The following is an 18699-nucleotide window of genomic DNA, read 5'->3' as shown; positions in this document are numbered from 1 at the left end:
GAACAATCAAGGAAAAAGCTTTAGGGACCAAAGCCGGCCCTAATTTTCTTATTTCATCTCGACAAATTGCTAAAATTTATTTTAATCATTACATCATCGTTACCAACAGCAGCAACACCTAAACCTGCACCTCTGCATTCGTCTGCTGCCACGCCCAGACCCGCCGCTACTTGCGTTCTTTCCGGGAGGGGGAGGGGGGGTTGTAAGCACATTGCCATAGCAATAATGACGTCATTTCACCCTGTGTCTATTGGAGGAAACCCCGTGGCTCAAGCCGCAGCCTACAATGCAACCTAACCCACGGAGGTCTGCCTTTCACCGCGCGCTTGCGTTTTATTGGTTGCCCCGTGGGCAGAACGCGGCACACTAAAGGTTTGTATGAAGTCGGATTGGTCGCCTAGGCGATCAATTAGAAGAAGGCCGTATCACGCCTACTTTCACGGCTAAGTCGGAACGGGAGGGCTCTTTTTTTTTTCCGCCAAGCCAAAAGCGGATCAAAGTGGTGGAGGCGAGCAGAGACTGTGAAGGTGAGGTGCTGCCTGGAAGTGTTTGTACGCGCAAGACCTGTATCTTCTCACGGGGAGCTGCGGCTCTAACCGCCGCATCCATTTTGTTAGCTAGTGTACGGGCGCTCCTCGCCGTCGCGGAGGAATGGCCAGCCGACCTTTTTCTCGTCTCCCGGGAGAGTTTCCTTCCCCTTTCGTTGCGAGGGCCCTGTTGGACGCTTGGCCGAGTTCTAAGGCCGTGTCCACCCAGACCCCCGCTCGGGGGGGGGCGGGCGTTTGTATGCTTTCTGCCAGTGAGAGGTGTGTGGGAAGCCGGGGCGCCAGCGGGGAGGGAGATGGGCTGTGCCCGCCGATCTCGCAGGTGTTCGGCTCAGGCCCTGAAGTGTTCATCCCTTTCCCGCAGGAGGGCGGGGAGAGGTCCCTGGGGCGGCGGCCCCTTTCCCTCCTCTTATCCTTAGTCACAGTCCCGCGGCGGGAGCGCTCCGCCCGCTTGCCCTGTTTCCTCCGTTTCTTTCCCGCCGGCGCAGGGAGCGGTCTGGGTTGGGCACTTGGAAAGCAAAGCGGGGGAGGGCAGGGAGCCTGCTCGGGACAAAGGGCGGGGAAGGAGAGATCTGTGTCCCGGTGCGAGCGAGGCTGACGCATAACGATCCCTCCCCCTCCCCTCCGTGCCCGGATCTTTGGTATCCTCCCCTCTGCTGACTGAGATTTTCACGCTTGCGATTCTTCCTGTCTTTCTCTTTCTAGGTCGCGAGTACCCGAGAGCAGAACCAGCAGCAGCAGCCGCCGCTCCTTGATCCCTTCAGGGGCCCCTATCCGTATCATCATTATTTAACACTTTTTTTTTTTTGTGGTTGTCCTTGGGCGACCGCTTCCTCGCCAGACTTCCCGCTCTCCCCTTCCCAACCCCAGTTTCCCGGAACATGGATAAATGCGAGCTGACCCAGCAAGCCAAGCTGGCCGAGCAGGCGGAGCGCTACGATGACATGGCGGTCTGCATGAAGTCGGTAACGGAGTACGACGAGGAGCTCTCCAACGAGGAGCGCAATCTGCTCTCCGTCGCCTACAAGAACGTGGTGGGTGCGCGGCGCTCCGCCTGGCGGGTCATCTCCAGCATCGAGCAGAAGAGCGAGGGAGGCGAGAAGAAAGGGCAGTTGGCCAAGGAATATCGCGAGAAGGTGGAGTCCGAGCTCCAGTCCACCTGTAAAACCGTCCTGGTGAGTCACCGCGCCCGGAGAGCCCGAGGTGGCTTTCCCTCGTATTCGTGGTCGTTGAAAGACCTTTGCCCGGGGCGTGGCGGAGGAGAAGTAGCACTCGCTGGGCATCTTGGTGGGGGTTACCGAGAGCGGGGCGGAAGTATTATTTTTTTGAAGAGGCTTTTTTTTTTTTCTAAGCTTAACCCTTCCTGGGCTTTGATCGCATCTAGCTGATCAGAAAAGAGAGCGAAGGGTCCAAACGAAAGCTGCAGAGTCGTGCACAAAAATACTGGGAATCAGTAGCTACGCCCTAGTGTACAACACTGCGCCAGTTTTAGGTACAAGCCTGCTACTGTGGCTTACTGCAGTGTGATGGATGCAGCTCGTGTCAGCAGTGCAGAATGAGCACCACCCTGTTCTAAGCAATCAATAAACGGGGAAGCAGTTGAAATCTAGATGCCTAAAGCAGGGGAAGTGTACAGTATATCGTTGATGGTATGAATAAATGCTATGTACTAGTTTCCAACACAGCGGTTACTCTTTTTTTCAGGTTCCTTATTCAGAAATGCTAGACATGAGCTTTAGTCTTAAGGAAACGCTTGTTCTGTACGATTGTTCAGGGTCACAATTCTTGCATTTAGAAGACAAATTGCAACTTCTGGAGTGGAATTTTTGCTATGATGGGTATTGCCATAGCCTTTATCTATAGCAGCTAGTTCTTGAGTACATTTAGTTGAGAGCCTCTTCCATTTTAATCTGGCAAATAGGGCTCCAAGTAAGTGAGCGGGTGTTCTAAATGAACAAAACTATTTTAGCAAAACTTTCTGAATATTGAAAATATCAATTTAAGAAAGTATAAATGTCAATATCATTAAGCTTCTGTTTTTGTTCTTATGAGGTTTTAAAATTTGTAAACATCTGTCACTCCTGCCTTTTTAAATTTAAGTGTGCTCCTTAGGACCCCATATAGGTATTACACTGATGTGCTGTATTCATACTGTACACCTAAGTAACTGGCATGGACTCTAAAGAATCTAAAAGCAGTGGAGGTAGGCATACTAGAAGCAATGCCCCACTTTATTTAAAATACATAGCATTGTTCTCTTGAGCAGTCTGTATAGAACTAAAACACTTTTGATGATGGGTTATTTATAGAAAAAACTAAGGCGTTCATAAGTTGTCACTTTACATTGATCTACAAATGTAACTTGTGAGAATTCTAGCTATTTGAATATAATATATGGGCCATTTATGCTAATGCACTTTAAGAGTAAACACAGCTAAGTTATACAGAACTTTTCATATGAGTTGTGAAAGTACTTTGGCTGTGAATGTTTCCCATGTTATAAACTTTCATATGCTTCAGTGACTTAGTTTTCATCACTGGTTTACATCTTCTCAGTTATGCATGACCCTTTGTGATAGAAGGCAATGTGCAGCTCATCTTAACTTCAGATATCTTTAAAGTTGCATTCTGGTTGCTCTTAGTTTGATGTCCATGGAGTGAGTTGCTGTGTTCTTGTGAAATGATAGCATTAAGCAGCGTAGAAACAGAACTCGTTGGCAAATATAGGTAAAGGCTGCATTGCAGCTGCCAAGCAGCTCGTTTAACAAGAGGGTGGATGTTCTTGGGTGGAGCAGATGACTTGTGATTTAGTCATATACTAACAAAGTACTTACTATAGGTGGTTACTCTTAAGCAAAATGTGAATAATTACATTGACATAAATTGCATAAGCTCTTTCTTTTTTAAACCTTTTTAGAGTTAACTCTTTTCAGACCATCACACTTGTGGGTAGAATAAAAAAAATTTGGGTGCAAATGTATGTAGATTTGAGATCACAGTAAGTTGTGGTAGAAGCAAGGCAACAGGTGTGTAAGTGTTTTGATGCTGGTTTAGTGATAGAAGCAATAGTTCAGTGAACACAATGCTGCAAAAAAACTGCTTTCCTCTTCCTTGTTCTGATGAGTTTTTATCTTCCTTTTCTCTCAAAAATAGACTACTAGAGCTTTAATGTTTGTATTGTCGAAATGCTCTAATGTATGAGAGCTAAAGCAGTACATTTATAAGTGCATCTTGTGCATGACTTGGATTAATTTTAGAAAATGCTCGTCTTCAGAGCCATCTCTGCTCTCCCCAGTTGCCTAAATGCACTAAATTCACTTTCAGGTGGAACTCTTGCTGGGTCCTGAAACATGGGTAATTTCATCCCTTGGATAAACAGTTCAGCTAGAGGGAAGAGTGTTTCTGTGTATGGAAACATCCATACTTATTGCCCCATGGTAGAAAGGGAGGTTTTTTTTTGGCTTGTATATTTACACTTAGTGGACAACTGTCGTGTTTCCAGAATTTTGTCCTGTCGAGGCATCAAAAACATAGGTCTTAATTCTGATATCAAAGGCTTTGTTTAAAAAAAAAAAAAAAAAGCAAGCCCCACATAATCAAGTGAGCCCTTGCTGACTGAGGATGTCTTTCTATACCTAATTCTTGGCTCCAGTGTAATAAGAATAGCTAGTGGGTGTGCCTATTTTACTCCCTGATTTTGTGTTCTAAGCACAGACTGGTACTAACGTGCCCACACAGCACTCCTTCATGCAAATCTCATGTTAATTGAGCCATTCTTCTCTTCCCCCCCCCCCCCCCCCCCCCCCAGTGTGAAGCAGTGCAAAAGCTTTACTCATTTTAGTCTGAAATGGAATGAAGTTTCAGGGGCTAGTGTTAAATCTCTGGGGAGTTTGTATTGCATAGGTCCTATATGCAGAAAATCTGCTTTATGTGAGGTAAATTTTTTGCACTTTCAGGTAGTGCACTTTAATCCCTGATGCACTAACCTCTTAGCTTAATACATCAGGAGTTAAATTTTACTTTGAGATTTTATTCATGTAACTTCATTAGACTCAGTTTGGCTCTCTAGCCTTGTGACATTGCAATCTAGGTTGGGAATGTAAAATATTACCCCTGTCTCCTCCCCCCCTCCCCCTTTCAAATTAAACCCCCCCCAAAAAAAAAAACCACACCCAAAAACCTCCATGAAAGGAATAGACATTTGGACCCACTATGCAGCTATACTGAAAGCATAAGAGCATAGCAGCAAACTCATAGTATTAACATTGTACTTGGTTGCAAACACATTTAGCCATAGTCTTCTGGACTATTTTCATGAAAAGTTAAATGATCAAAGGCTAAAAGATGCAATGCATAATTAAACAGGTGGTAGTAAAACATTAGGATATATATCTATTGTTTACAATAAGTTATATTCCACCTACCACAGGACCTGTTCTAGTTGGATTCCAGCAGTATAAAATGAAAACAGAATGCAACAATAAAACCATATTTTCATGTTCAGATTTCTTATAACTTAGTTTTCCTCATTTCTTTTGCCTGGTCAAGTAAAGCAGTTGAATGGATGGTAAAAATGCATTAGGTCAGCATGTGATTTTCCCCCCCCCCCCCCCAAACTTTGGGTTATGACTCTGTACTGGGTCATGACTCACAACTTTTTTTTTCAGGTGCAGAAGCTGGACACAAGATGACATCTCAGCTATGAGTCTCTCAGGCTTAGGTTCACCATGCTGCTTGCATGTGAGGATCAGGATTTAAGGTAGCAACTAGGTGTGTATGAAACCCAGGGCTTTGTAGACAGAGGCAGTGAAAGTGAGTGGGGGGAGGGCAGAGCTAGGTCCCAGGTGTGACTTGTGCAAAGGGGTGGATGCGAATGCACTCTTCATACTCCTAACATGCTTGAGCACTGGTGGGGACTGGGGATGGAGGATCATTGCAGTGAGGAGGAGAGTAAAGAGAATGGCTGACTCTGCTTATTCTCTCTAAACCCTTCCTCTTTGCCCGAGTGATCTGATCCTCCATCCCCAGCACACCACTGCTCTTCCTTGTCTGCCTCCCCAATATATTTTTTCACTGATATTCATCCTTCTCTCCCCCCCGCCAGCGGTCTCGAAACCCCTATGGCTCAAGGCTTTCCAGCTCCTCTTTCCTCAGTGTGCAAATCTCCTCCTTTTCAAGCCAGAACCAGCTGGCTATCTTCTGTCTTGGAGGAATGAGACTAAAGTGGTATACTGTCCTGTCTCCATGGAGTGTGGGGTCTGTAATTCAAAAGCATGGCTGTTCTTTGCCTCTTTGGGGGTGGAAAGGAGCAAAACTGTGTGCACTCCTTCCCACTCATTCACTTTCTGCACACTCAATCACTTCACTCAGATTGGCTCCCATTCTGATCTCACCTCTAATAGTTCCTCTTGATTCCCATGACTTAACTTCCCCCCTCCCCCCCACAGAATTCATAGCCCCTTCACTACATTCTGCCCCTGATTCCCTCACTCTTGTACCTCTATATCACCTCACACATGCTCTCCTTCAATCCCTTTACTCATTCTGCACGCACCTCCCCCACCTCTGCACATCCCTTCATTCTCTGTTGGCCCATTCAACTTTTCCAATGTCACTGGCAGCACCTGGGATGACAGTATAAGCAAGAAGCCAACCTACCCAGTAGTGACAAACTAAGGCTGACAGACATTCATCTCGTGTCTTTGACCTTGGCTGTTCTTTCTCACTGCTGCCTGTTATGCTGGGAAACTTCAATATCAAAGCCATGTGGTTACCCTATTTTGGGATCAGCAGCTCTAATACTAGTTCTGCTCTTCTTCCAAGAGCTGGGGTGGCGGTGCAATAAGCGGTCCATGCAGCTACTGGCTCTGTTCTGTTTATGCAGGGGAGCTAGCATTGGTTTTTTCAGGTCCCAGAAAAGGTGACAGAAAGCCATTCTGGGTTATTCTAGAAAAGTTAAGCCCTCTGTAATGGGCACACAAAGACGCTGAATTAGCATAAGTTTGCAATTGTAACCAGTTTTATGCTTTGTGAGAGCTGCTGCTTAGCCTGCCTAATTTTGATAGTACTGGGCAAGAAAGGAGGTAAGCACCTGTTTCTGCTTTTAGAGGAATATGGGGAGATCAGGGAGCCGGGGGGGGGGGGGCGGCGGGGTCAGGTGGGCATCTGTATGCTTTTGGCAGCCGTTTTGCTATGTTGAGGCCCAGACAGGTGTGTATTCTCATGACGGTAGGAGATCAGCATCTGGGTCTGATTGAGGTTACTAAAGAAATTTGCTCTCACTAACCTTGCCTTTTTGGTGGGTTTTTCCCCTTTAGTTTCCTACTTCCCCCTACCATGTCAACTTTCTCATAGCCACATAGTTGAGAGAATTCACACACACTTTGATTATAGGATATGAATTTAGGCGATCATTATCCCACTCATTTGCTTAATGTTGGTCCTCTGTCTCAAAAACATTTGTGTTGCATCACCAATTTAACCAGTCACCCTATACCCTTGTCCACACTTGTACGTTCTGTTTGTGGTGGGGACGGGGGGGGCACACAATTGCATTAAAGTAGTTCCAATGATCTGCACAGCATACGTTTATTGAGAATAATTCTAAAAAAAAAAATCTTAGTTGCAAAAGTTTCACAGCCTTTGTCATGCCACTTTAACTCTGGTTCAAAAAATTGCCTTAAGGTCCCCCAAGTTAGAGCCCAGCTGGACCCAGTCATAGTTGAGCAAATTCAAATACTCCTGGATGGAGAATTGAGCTGTTCTATTGTATGAAGGAAAGATCAAAACATGCTGAACAAGTTGCTGCCAAAAAACGCAAGGATATCCTTATTCAAAGGGTACCGCTTGGGGCGAGAGGCTTATGAAAATGGTGGGAAAGATTGATAGTACACAGCACAGGCAGATCATGGAAGAAAACACTTTCCAGTCTGCCATAGACATGAGACTGGAGGAGAATCTCTCTTCAGCAGGACAGTGATCTAAGCAAAAGCAACAGGTGGATTGGCTCAGCAAAAAAGTAAATGTGCTCGAGTGACCCAGTCAAAAGTTCAAACCTAAATCCATTAGAACAAGGATAGGCAACCCCAAACCTCGAGTGCCATAGACTGGTCTGGCTTTCAGGATTTCTGTAATTAATGAATATGTATAAGATGGAAGCAGGGCATACAAATCTTTCATATTCATTATAGGTATCCTGAAAGTCAGACCTGTTTATGGCACTTGGACCAGAGTTGCATACCCCAGCAATAGAAAATCTATGGCAAGACTTGAAGACTGCAGGCGCATCCCCCCCCCCCCCCCCCCCCCCCCCAACAACTTGAAAGAGCTTTTAACTGTTCTGCCAAGAATGGGTAAATACTGTACCATACTGTCTTTGAAAAGATGGTAAATGCTTATCCCAAATAACTCATGGCTGTTGCTGCAAAAGGGGCTTCTGCCAAGTATTGAATAAAGGGATGTGAAGACTTGTGTAGTCAAGACCATTGGGATTTTTTTTATTAATTATGTAATTTCTATAGTTCTTTTGCCGATCTATGCAACATTCTCTACATTGTGAAACTTACAAAACCAAGATGCATTAAAGTATTGTTTAGAAAGAATGTGATTGTACTAAGGTGTGTAAGACTCTTGCAAGGCACTGTATATTTAACCTTCCTAATACATTTTTTTAAAGTATCTTTCAAGTAAACGTGGTGTTTGAGATGTTAAACTTGGAGATTTAAATTGTTTGGTCTCAGATTGGCTTGGTGCGTACAGCATTACCGCTGAAGGAGAATCTGGGTTTAATTTCCAGGTCAGGTCCTCTGGCTGTCTAGGGAAATTGCGGAGGCAATGTTCAGTCTGTTGGGAGGGGAGCCCCAGTTGTCATGCAACTGAAAGAACCCTGATTGTGTGGACTTTCAACTAAGTGAGTTGGAGAAAACGCCAAGTAGCTGTGAATGAAGGTTCATGGGTCTGCTTCTGATTGAGTCCAAACTAGAGGAAACAAGTGTGGGGGAAAAAAATGCTTAGTCTAGTGGTGATGGTGCAATCTTTTCTTTGGGTTGGTAAGATTAGATATGTTCTCTCCAGATGAGGGTACAGCATAACGTGCTCATTTAAAATAGGCTTTGACAAATTTTTCTTTGGAACTAAACCCAGTGGGTGAGTGCTAGCAACCTCTCTAAATGATTGCCAAAGCGCTTTTAAGCCCTAAATCCCACCCCCAAATTCTGGAGAAAAAGCTTAGTAAACCAAGGCTCCTCCAATACCTGCATCTGAAAGTATTCTCATTTCGTTTACCTATTGCTGTGGCCCAAGTCCCCAATTTGTCACTTAACACCCCCCCACACACACCTTGTCTGTAGCATCTATTCTCTTCCCAGTTCTTCCACCTGCACATCCCCCCCCCCCCTAAAAAAGGCAGTTTTAGCTACTGTGCAGCAGGTTATCCCTCTTGTATCAGCAAGGTTAAGCTATATGGTGCCCAGATTATAGTGCTGGTCTTGCAGTCTCCATTCTTGAGACTTAAATCAGTATGGCAGGTCAGGCAGTGTGTGGTTCACAGTTGGTAAGCCACATGATGCCAACAGGAATAAGGGTGCTACTGGTGGGTAAGGCTGCAGCTGGAGCAGGGCATGAAATCCCAGGTGCCATGAAACTTTTGGTCCCCATGATCTAGCAGCCAGAACTTGAGTCCTGCATTGGAACTATACAGATCATCAAATTTATCTCTTCCTTTAGCCCAGTGGTTCTCAACAGGTGTTGGGCAACACTAGTGTGTCGCAGATCCAGCAGAAGTCTGGGCAGGAATAGTCTGACTTCTTTTATTGAGTATGACAGGAAGCTGCTCTTCCTTTTCCTGGCCAGTAGGAGGTGGTTCCCTCGTCACACAGATCAGAGCCCGATATCACCAACTCCTGTTCATATGGGCCTGGCAGGATACCAACTTTTATCTTCCTCTGGCCTGGCAGTGAGACTGATGCTTTCTTCACCCCATGGGGCCTGGATGTGAAAAAGGGAAAAAGATGTGTGCTCTATAGATCCACTGCTGCTTCTTACCCTCATCTGCTGTTGATAGAGGGAAGGAGATTTCCGGATTGGACTGAAGTCTTTTCTGCTGGCTGGGAGCCAGGAGGAGGGGGGAAATGTACTGGCCAGGAAGATGTGGGAAGATAGGAATTCAAGAGTCTGCTGGGCAGGAAGGCATGGAGCAATAGGGAGCTGGGAGTCTGCTGAAAAGGAAGAGGTGGGGAAAGGAGATTGGGGTTGCTGGGTAGAGAGGTGGAGGAGGGAAGGGTTGGGGGCTGCTGGGCAGGGAAGAGATGGAGATATGGGGCTGCTGGCTGGGGGAGAAAGAGTGGAGGATGCTCACAGGAAAGGATAGGAAAGAGGTGGTCAGAAGTATTCTGGGTAGGGTAGAGGAGAGGGAAGGGCAGAAAGTTGAGCATGTGGAAGAGGGTGGGGGGTAATGAATGTTGGATGATTTGAGTAGTTTCAAGGGGTGATGGGAGCATGGAGGGGAATGACTGGGTACAAGGGCCATGCTTTGTCAGTTCCGAGAATGTGTTGCTTCTCTCTGAACTTTGCGTAGTAGAGGAGGAAATATATTTTTGTTTCTAATCTCCAGTTTTGCACTGCATGCAGAAAGTGATCTTGGTTTCTATTCCAGGTTGTTTGCACGTTTGTAACTTATGGTCTTTTATTTTGTATTTGAAGGCAGGTCTGTCTTTTGTGTATGTGACTGAGATGAGGCACTTTTACTAGAGGCTTGTATCAGCCTTATTTTTTATTTTCTTAATATTATATTGCACTGGTGACGAATTGCATTTTCATGGGTAGGACTATTCCTGTTTCATTTCTTGGAGTTGGTGCTGCTGAGGTGTGGCAGGTTTGATAGACATGCACAGAGTGGGGTTTGTATTTTACAATGCACCTGGTGGTAGAGGGAGTTTGCTGTTCTGATTCTGTTATCTTTAGACTTCTTTTTTTGTATGGTGAATTGTACAGGGAAATGTCTTAGTTCTGCTCTGCACAATTTGTTAGGAAGCGGGGGATTCCAGTGGATGCATATCATGTGTTCAGCATATCACACATGAGCATCTTCTCTCGGGTATGAGAACCACGGTTCTAGAGGCTTGAATTATCTGAACATGGAAGCCACGCTAACCCTAAACTTTACATATTTGTTGGGTCACGTAATCCTAGGAAGTGACTTGATCTGAATATGATCTTTGTGGCTGGTGGAATGAGAGAACCCTTGAGCCTCTACTAATCACATGCATTGCTACAATCTGTTTTGGGGGGAGAAGGTTACACTTAAACTGCCTATACTTCAGTAATCAGGAAATGGCATGTATAGACTTCCAAAAGTGAGGGGTAAACCACCTGAATTCAACACTAGATGAGTCCTTTTACCCATAGAAGTATTCCTTGGTTATTTTAGCCAGTTGGTCACAGTTTTAACTTTTTTTTTTTTTTTTTTTTTGTCCAGGGTTACAGCTTTCAAAAAGACAGTGATCAAATGTTAGTTTAGTATCCTTTTATTCAAGGTCAGTCAGAACAATGTTAGTATCTCATTGGCATATTTTTATAGCAGAGTTTGTACAGCATTGAATCAACTACAGTATATAAGCAACTTTGTCTAATTCTCTCCCTATCAAATTTTCTTTATTAAAAAAAAAACCAAAACAAAAAAACCCAAACTGCTAAACTGGGTGGTACCAGAGGTTTCATGCTGCTTACTGCCAAGGATAATCAGTGGCTTTCTTCAAGTCTACCTTAATGAGTTTTAAACCCAGCTAAGTTTCTTACCTGTAACAGGTGTTCTCCGTGGTCAGCCACACAAGTGAGCGACAGCCTCCTGTGCCGAGCTCAGGCCTGCTCTCCTTTATGCTCAACTTCCAAAGCTTTAACCAAACATGCATTGGTGTTTCCTCTCAACTGTCATCTCAAGATATTTCCAGTTTCAGTCCAAAAGCTTATTTTCAAATCTTCCCCCCTTTTTTCTTTATGCTTTTCTAGGCAAGTGAGAGGGGTTTGCATTACTGTCTAGAGAGCACCTGTTACAGGTAATCTTTGCTTTTTCCATGGACAAGCATGCAATAGTCACACGAGTCAGACTCCATAGCTGAGGTTGTGCTTTTTTTTTTTCTTTGCAACTAAGCAGAAAGCTCTTGTGTGAATATTTAACTATTTTTATTTTTGGCTAAAGATATGCATTTTGGTTTTCTTTTAAGTACATTTGTTTCAGCCTGTGTGCACATACCTTCCGATTGCTAGATATGCGCGCCTAGCCGAAACAATTGGCCCAACAAATGCCATCCATACTAATGACTGCTTTGAGGATGGATGTTCTGAAGTTCATAACTGTTTGCATATCTCAATCTAGGCATTAATAGTTTATGAATGTTTTCTGTTCGGCCATGTTGCAGCATTCAGAATTTTTGCAATTGGTAACTGATTTTGGGAGGTGGAAGAGGCTGCTAATGCCCTTATTTCATGAGACTTAACTGGTTCTGGTGGATCCAGTTTGTCCAACATGTTGCAAGAAGTGATGACATTGTTTTAACTATCTGGAGGCTTTGAAACGCTTAACCCTTTTGTGCGTTCTGAGTGATATGATAAGCTGTTGTGATTTGCGATTTATGGTTGAGTGTTTTAGGTGGTATAAGTGTACTTTTGCAGTTCAAGATGTGAAAAAGCTATATCTTTCTGTTTTGGGAAGAAAATATATACCTCTGTTTTAAGGTGTAAGTATGAAGTCACCTTAGGCAAGAATTTTTTTTGTATAGTTTTTAATGATACTTTGTAATGGAAAACCGTATGTTTACATGTCAGAGCTTGAAGATCTCCAGTTCCTGCTGTAGTTAACTGCTATAAGAAATGATACTTTCCAAGACATCAATTGAGCAGTAATATCCCTCAAGGGTTCAAAAAATCATAGTATAAATCCTAGGTCCCATTTTGGCATTAGGGGACTTATTGTTGGATTAACATAAGAAATTTCCTTACTGGGTCAGACCAAACCCAGCATCCTGTTTCCAACAGTGGCCAATCCAGGCTGCAAGTACCAAAACACTAAGTAGATCCCATGCTACTGATGCCAGTAATAGCAGTGGCTATTCTCTAAGACAAATTGATTGCTGTTAATGAGACTTCTCCAAGAACTTTTCCAAACCTTTTTAAACCCAGCTATACTAGCTGCACTTACTACATCCTCTGGCATCAAATTCTAGAGCTTAATTGGTGAGTGAAAGCACTTGCTACAATTAGTTTTAAATGTGCCACATGCTATCTTCATGGAGTGCCCCTAGTCCTTCTATTATCCAAAAAGTAAATAACCAATTCACGTTTACTCATTCTAGGCCTCTCACGATTTTAAAGATGTCATATCCCTTCAGCCATCACTTCTCCAAGCTGAACAGCCCTTTCCTCATAGGGGATCTGTTCCATCCCCATTATCATTTTGGTCACCCTTCTCTTCACTTTCTCCAGTGCAACTACATTTTTTTTTTTTTTGAGGTGTGGCAACCAGAATTTGTACTCAGTGTGATCTCACCATGGAACAATATAGAGGCATTATGACATTCATTTTAATCACCATTTCTTTCCTAGCATTGTTTGTGCTTTTGACTGCCACAGCACACTGAAATGCCTTTTTCTTTTTTTCCTCAATGTATTTACTACGATATAGCTTTCCTGGGTGGTAGCTCCTAACATGGAACTTAACATTGTATCTACATTATGGATTATTTTTCTATATGCATCACCTTGCACTTACCCACATTAAACTTTATCTGCCATTTGGATGCCCAATCTTCCAGTCTCGCAAGGTCCTCCTGCAATTTATTGCAACCCACTTGTGATTTAACTACTCTGAATAATTTTGTATCATCTGCAAATTTGATATCCTCACTTGTCTTATTCCTTTCCAGATAATTTATAAATATATAGAAAAGCACTGGTCCAAGTACATCCCTGAGGCACTGCCTCCTATTTAATATCGTTGGTGATATTTAGTAGGAGGATGCTCAATTGACAGCTAATTTAAATATTGCATGGCACCTGAGGATCCATTAAGAACATGGGCGCTGACAGTTCAGTGCCCAGTTTCTGCGCAAAATTATTGCATTGGCCCCATAGTCTTTCTGCAATGGCCTTCTCTTCCCCAAGAGCCCCTTTAACCCTTCCGTCATCTAATAGTCCAACAGACTCCCTCACAGGCTTCTTGCTTTGGATATATTTTTAAAAGTTTGTTTACCTCTGCAGCCAACTTCATTTCAAATTCTCTGCCTTATCAATGTTTTACCCTTTAACTTGACAAATGTTTATGCTTTTTCCTATTTACTTGCAAGACCCTTCATAAATTGGATTAATGGGGTCCTGTGATATTGATTTGGTTAGTTGTTACAAGTGGCAATGGCACTTAGATGTACTCCCTATTGAAAGCTTGCTAGTTTCCTCAGAAGAAAGATAGTGTAAAAGTTGTACTGAGCAAAGGTTTGGATCAAAATTGTCTTACACATGTGAGAATCTCTTCCATTTACAGATGCATGTTCTTTGTGTAGAAGCTTCTTCTTGAAGCAAGTATCTAATGAAATTGCAAATGCATCTTGAAATATTGCTTGAGCAAGAGTGGTTTAGCTTCCTGTTGAATGAAGAGTTGAACAGATCAATCTGTCTCCCCAGGCTTGGAAAAATGTCTGAACTACTTGATTGTACAGTGACGATTCATGGGGGTGTAGCTGTCTGTGGTGGGGTTTTTTTTTTTCCCTGAAGGGTATATTGCTGGTAAATTCATACTTTGATTGCTAAAGCCTAGGTTTGTGCTACTTTCTTGTGTAAGCCATAGGATCCGGTTCCACCTTGTGTAGAATATTGTTACTTGGTAGTCTGGATTTGTTTTGAAAACTTCAAGAGCTTTAAATACATTTCCAGAGTTCTATAGCCTTTGAGTTCTCTTATCATGCAGATGTGCTCCCTGATGTTGCAGGGATGCATAGGTTATAATCTTGTACTGAATCTCTGGTGGGTGCATCTTCTGGCCACATGTGAGGTTTGAAACTTTGAACACCATTTACTGGTTGATATATCTTTGTCCTGTGTTATCACTCACCACACTGGGATCAGAGAAGTGCAGTTGGGCTCTTCTCATTTGCAGTCTTGTATGTATTTTTGTTTTCAAAATTTTATTGCAAAACTTTAATCTTGTAAAACCTGCACTATTTTCATGTGCTGGATGGAATCTTGTTTGAGTTGCTGATATAAACCAATCCAAATATGGAAACTCCATTATTCCTGGTTTCCGGATGTGAGCTGCTCCTTCTGCTAGTACTTTGGTCTGGCCTCAGTGCCACAGGTTTAACAAGAGCAAACCTGACATTGATGTCTTTTCTCAATTTCAAATCTGACAGATTCCTGATGGATCTCTTATTGGGATATAGGCATAAGCATCTTTGAGATCTATGGTGGTTCACAAGTTTAGTTTACTGGAGGAAGGGCATTATGGTTTGGATTGCATGCATCTTGACTTTTTCCTTTTGTGAGGATGTTTAACTTCCTGATATACAATATTAGTTGAAGATTCCCAGTTTTCTTTGGGAAAAGGAAGTATCTTGAATAAAATCCTTTCTTTATTTCTGCTTTGGGTACTTTGATCTCTGCCTGAAAGTCATCTGTTTCTGGATGGATTTTTTTTTTAAGTTGGGAGAATATCCATTTTTTATATCCACAAAATCACACACCCATACCTCATCAGTCTGAAGTTAATGCCTTCCATGAATTGTAAGTATGTGATTTCCATGATCTGGTGTCAAACTTGACTTGAGAGATAGTTACTGAGTTTTGCTGAGGTTTAGTTTTGTCCCCTTCCAGCAGATTGTGGTCTGATTTTTGGATTGTAGAATGTGTTTTGCTGTGTTGCATTCTGATAAATTTGAGGCTGATTAATAGTTATGGTAGAAAACGTTCTTGGTAATTTGAGTAGCATGGATGTTTGTCCTTTCTATTGTGATAGTGTTCAGAAGTAGAACACTGTCAGACTGCAGAGTTTGGGGGTTTTTTTGGCTTTTTTTTTTTTTTACTTTCACGGACAAGGTTCTCCTTACCTTGGCACCTTCTAGCTTATGTATATCTTCCCTGATGTTCGAAGTGCACGCCTATGCTGGCATGAAACTAGCTCTCTCTATAGCAGATGTTCACAAAGCTATCTAGTCATCCTTAGATAATAGATTACCGGTACATTCCTTTGTATTGTCTGGGATGTATGATGAAAAATATTTCATACCTTGCAAGGCATTGTAGCATCTGCATTTGGTGCACTTCTGTTTGTGCTTTCAAAATTGCAGCCTGGAAAAGCTTCTTTCCTGTGTTGTGCAATGTCCTAAGGTTTTTTTACCAGATGTACTATCTTTTTCCTGCATGAATGAATTCATCTTGGTCATTCTTTTTACAAAGGCATTATAGGTATTGTCTGGAGGTGAAATGCTATGTGGTATCAGGAGAAGGAACAGATAAGATGGTAGGCTTGGTGATTTGTCAGGTAATGGACATTCCAGTGAATCCAAAGAAAAATGTGTGATCTGAAGAAATTGACTGATGCATTCTCTGAGCCCTAGACAGATTGACAGTCTTTTTCTTATCTTTGTTTGAAAGGTATATGACCAATCTGCAAAAAGACAAAAATTGGGGTACAGTCTGACCACATTTTGCAAACTAATTGGTGCTGATCATGATGGCACGTTTCCATAAGTCATATTCCATATCATATGGATTGTCCAGCTTTTTTTTTTTTTTTAATTTCTCCCTCAAACTTCTGAATCAGGGATTCTACATGTTTTAGACTTTGTTTTTTTCTTCCCAGTCACTGGTGATTATACCAAATGTTTTTTGCTTCCTTCTCCCATACTATGCATATTGGGCTCAACATTAGTGCTAAAGCCTTGGCGCTATCTGACATCACGGAAGCTACGAAGCTGGCCCTGACTCTATCATGGCTCTCAACACTTTGGCATGAAGCTTTTCGGTGCCAGTGAATTTGATGCAGTAGATCTGTGCTGTGGTTTCCTTGTGACTTCATTACCTGCCGCAATGCATTTTTTTCTTTTTCAATTCAGTTGAATTGGAGGAATGTGCCAGTGACTTATTTTTATATCTTGTGATATATCGTTGCTAAACCTTATGTATTTTACACGAATGACCACTTTGATTTTTTTTTAACTTATCCTTGTCATATCTCAACTTGAATTCCTGGTAGACATGTATTTTGAGGTGACATGCTACTATGTGACTTATAAAATGTAGAATCATGTCTGGTTCCTAGGCACCTCAAGCAAATCTTCTGGGTGTGTCTAATGGACACCACCTTGTGGCATCTGTCACATAATTTAAACAGAACTCTTCCTCATTTCTTCTCAGTGTTAGCCTGTCTTGAAGCTTTAGTGGACAAGAAGAAACTGGAAACTGTCTTTGGAGATGACTGAGCAGGAATGCCTGTGCATGCTCAGTTAAGTTCTGGAAGCTTCTGAGCATAGGAGAGCCTACCCAGATCTGGCACCGGAGGCTGAAGTCACCCACTTGGGTGGATGTATTGCATGCTTGTTCATGGAGAACTGCCTTTACTGCACCTTTCAGCAATGAGGCTGATGCAATACCATTTGCTGGTTGCAGCACATGGCTCAATCTGTAATTGGATGCACATCTGTAACTCCTGATACAAAACGGTGGTTAGCGCATCCAATTGTGAGTAGGTAATAGTTCTTATCACGTGCAAACGCATGTTGATGAGGCTATTATCTCTTCCTCTTCCCCCCCCCATGCAGGGAAAAAAATGCACCAGAGGTGCACATTTTTACTCACTAAAATTAACACTTGCCAGGAGCAGGCAAGTATTTTACTCAATCCCCCAGCCCTATCTATACCAGTTGTAATCCTTCTCCCAAGCCTTTCTATCCTTTCATGCTGTGCCTACCAGACTCATTTTCCCATCCTGACCCAACCAGTGTTTTCAATTTTCCTACCATCTCCCACCCATCTCAGTCTTCTCATCCTGTCTCACCAGGATTTTTCAGTGGTCCTGTCCCTTTCCCAGCTGTCTCTGCCCAGTCTCTTTTTTTCTTTTTCTTGTCCCCCCCCCCCCCCATCAATTTCTCTCAATCAGCCCCAGTTTAACATTCTCCCCCCCCCTTAATGTCTCTCCCTCTGACACCTCTTAAGCACCCTCTCTGGATCTCTTGCATACACCCTCCACCATTACCTCTTCTGGCTCTTACACCCACCACCCCAAAATTCACCTCTTTTCAAGTCACTTACCATAAGCATGCACCTACTCTTGCATGACTTTCAAATCATTCCCTCCTCCAATTACTGTCCCTGGCTTTCTCACTTTACACTTCCCATCACACCTCTAGTTTCCATTCTTCCTTGTCCCATTACCCCTTCTGGCTGTTACCTCCCCCAGCTCTCTCCCTTTCATCTTCTTCATCTGTGATTGTCACCCATCCTCACCCCTTCTCCTTTTGCTACCTCTGCTCACCTCGATGCCACTTTTTCATCCTTCCCTCAGGTTACCATCTGACTTTCTTGCACATACTTCCCCTCCTGGCTTTCGCACAGTCCTTTACTGTCTTTCTCATTAAGACTGCTATGCCACTCCCTCCCCCAATGGCTCTCATACAACACCCAATCTCAGCCCTTTCTCTCTCTGGTTCCCTCAGATGTGTTGCAAAACATGTGGCAGCATGGACATTGGAGAGGAATAGGGTGATGAGGAGGGAAAAAGTATTAAACCCCCCCCCCCCCCCCCCCCCCCATAAACTCCACAGCATAAGCTCCTCCTTGTGCTGTTCTTCCCAACTCTTGCAATATTCACATCTTTCATGTCACTGCCCTCAGAAGCATTCCCTCTTGAACTGCTTCTCTAAGCATACACTTCATGTACTGCTACCCCAACCATTCATCAACTACATTCACACCTTTCTCCCCTTACCCCTTTCATCATTCACCTCCTTTATCCCAGGAGGAGGATAGTCCTCACATATGGGTGACATCATCAGATGGAGCCCTGGTACGGAAAACCTTTGTCAAGTCTTTTTTTTTTTTTTTTTCCACCTTTCTCTAGCAAAGCAGTTAGGAGCTCTGGAAAGAGATTTTCCTCATTTTCTCAGAAGAGAAC

General features: G+C 43.3%; 1 protein-coding gene across 1 annotated transcript in view; it reads left to right on the top strand.

The window, feature by feature from the left end:
- The first annotated feature begins 378 nt into the window (after positions 1-378).
- Positions 379-18699, top strand: part of YWHAQ (tyrosine 3-monooxygenase/tryptophan 5-monooxygenase activation protein theta) — a 64131-nt gene continuing 45810 nt past the window's right edge. Inside the window, exons 1-2 of the mRNA XM_029595848.1 lie at positions 379-527; positions 1251-1720. Coding sequence (XP_029451708.1) covers positions 1427-1720 — 294 coding nt within the window. The 5' untranslated portion in view covers positions 379-527; positions 1251-1426. The remainder of the gene's footprint in view (positions 528-1250; positions 1721-18699) is intronic.

The sequence above is a fragment of the Rhinatrema bivittatum genome, chromosome 3 (assembly GCF_901001135.1).
Source record: "Rhinatrema bivittatum chromosome 3, aRhiBiv1.1, whole genome shotgun sequence".
Classification (NCBI taxonomy): Eukaryota; Metazoa; Chordata; class Amphibia; order Gymnophiona; family Rhinatrematidae; genus Rhinatrema; species Rhinatrema bivittatum.
Note: the sequence above shows the minus strand (reverse complement) of the source record. Positions and strands in the feature narration are given on the sequence as shown.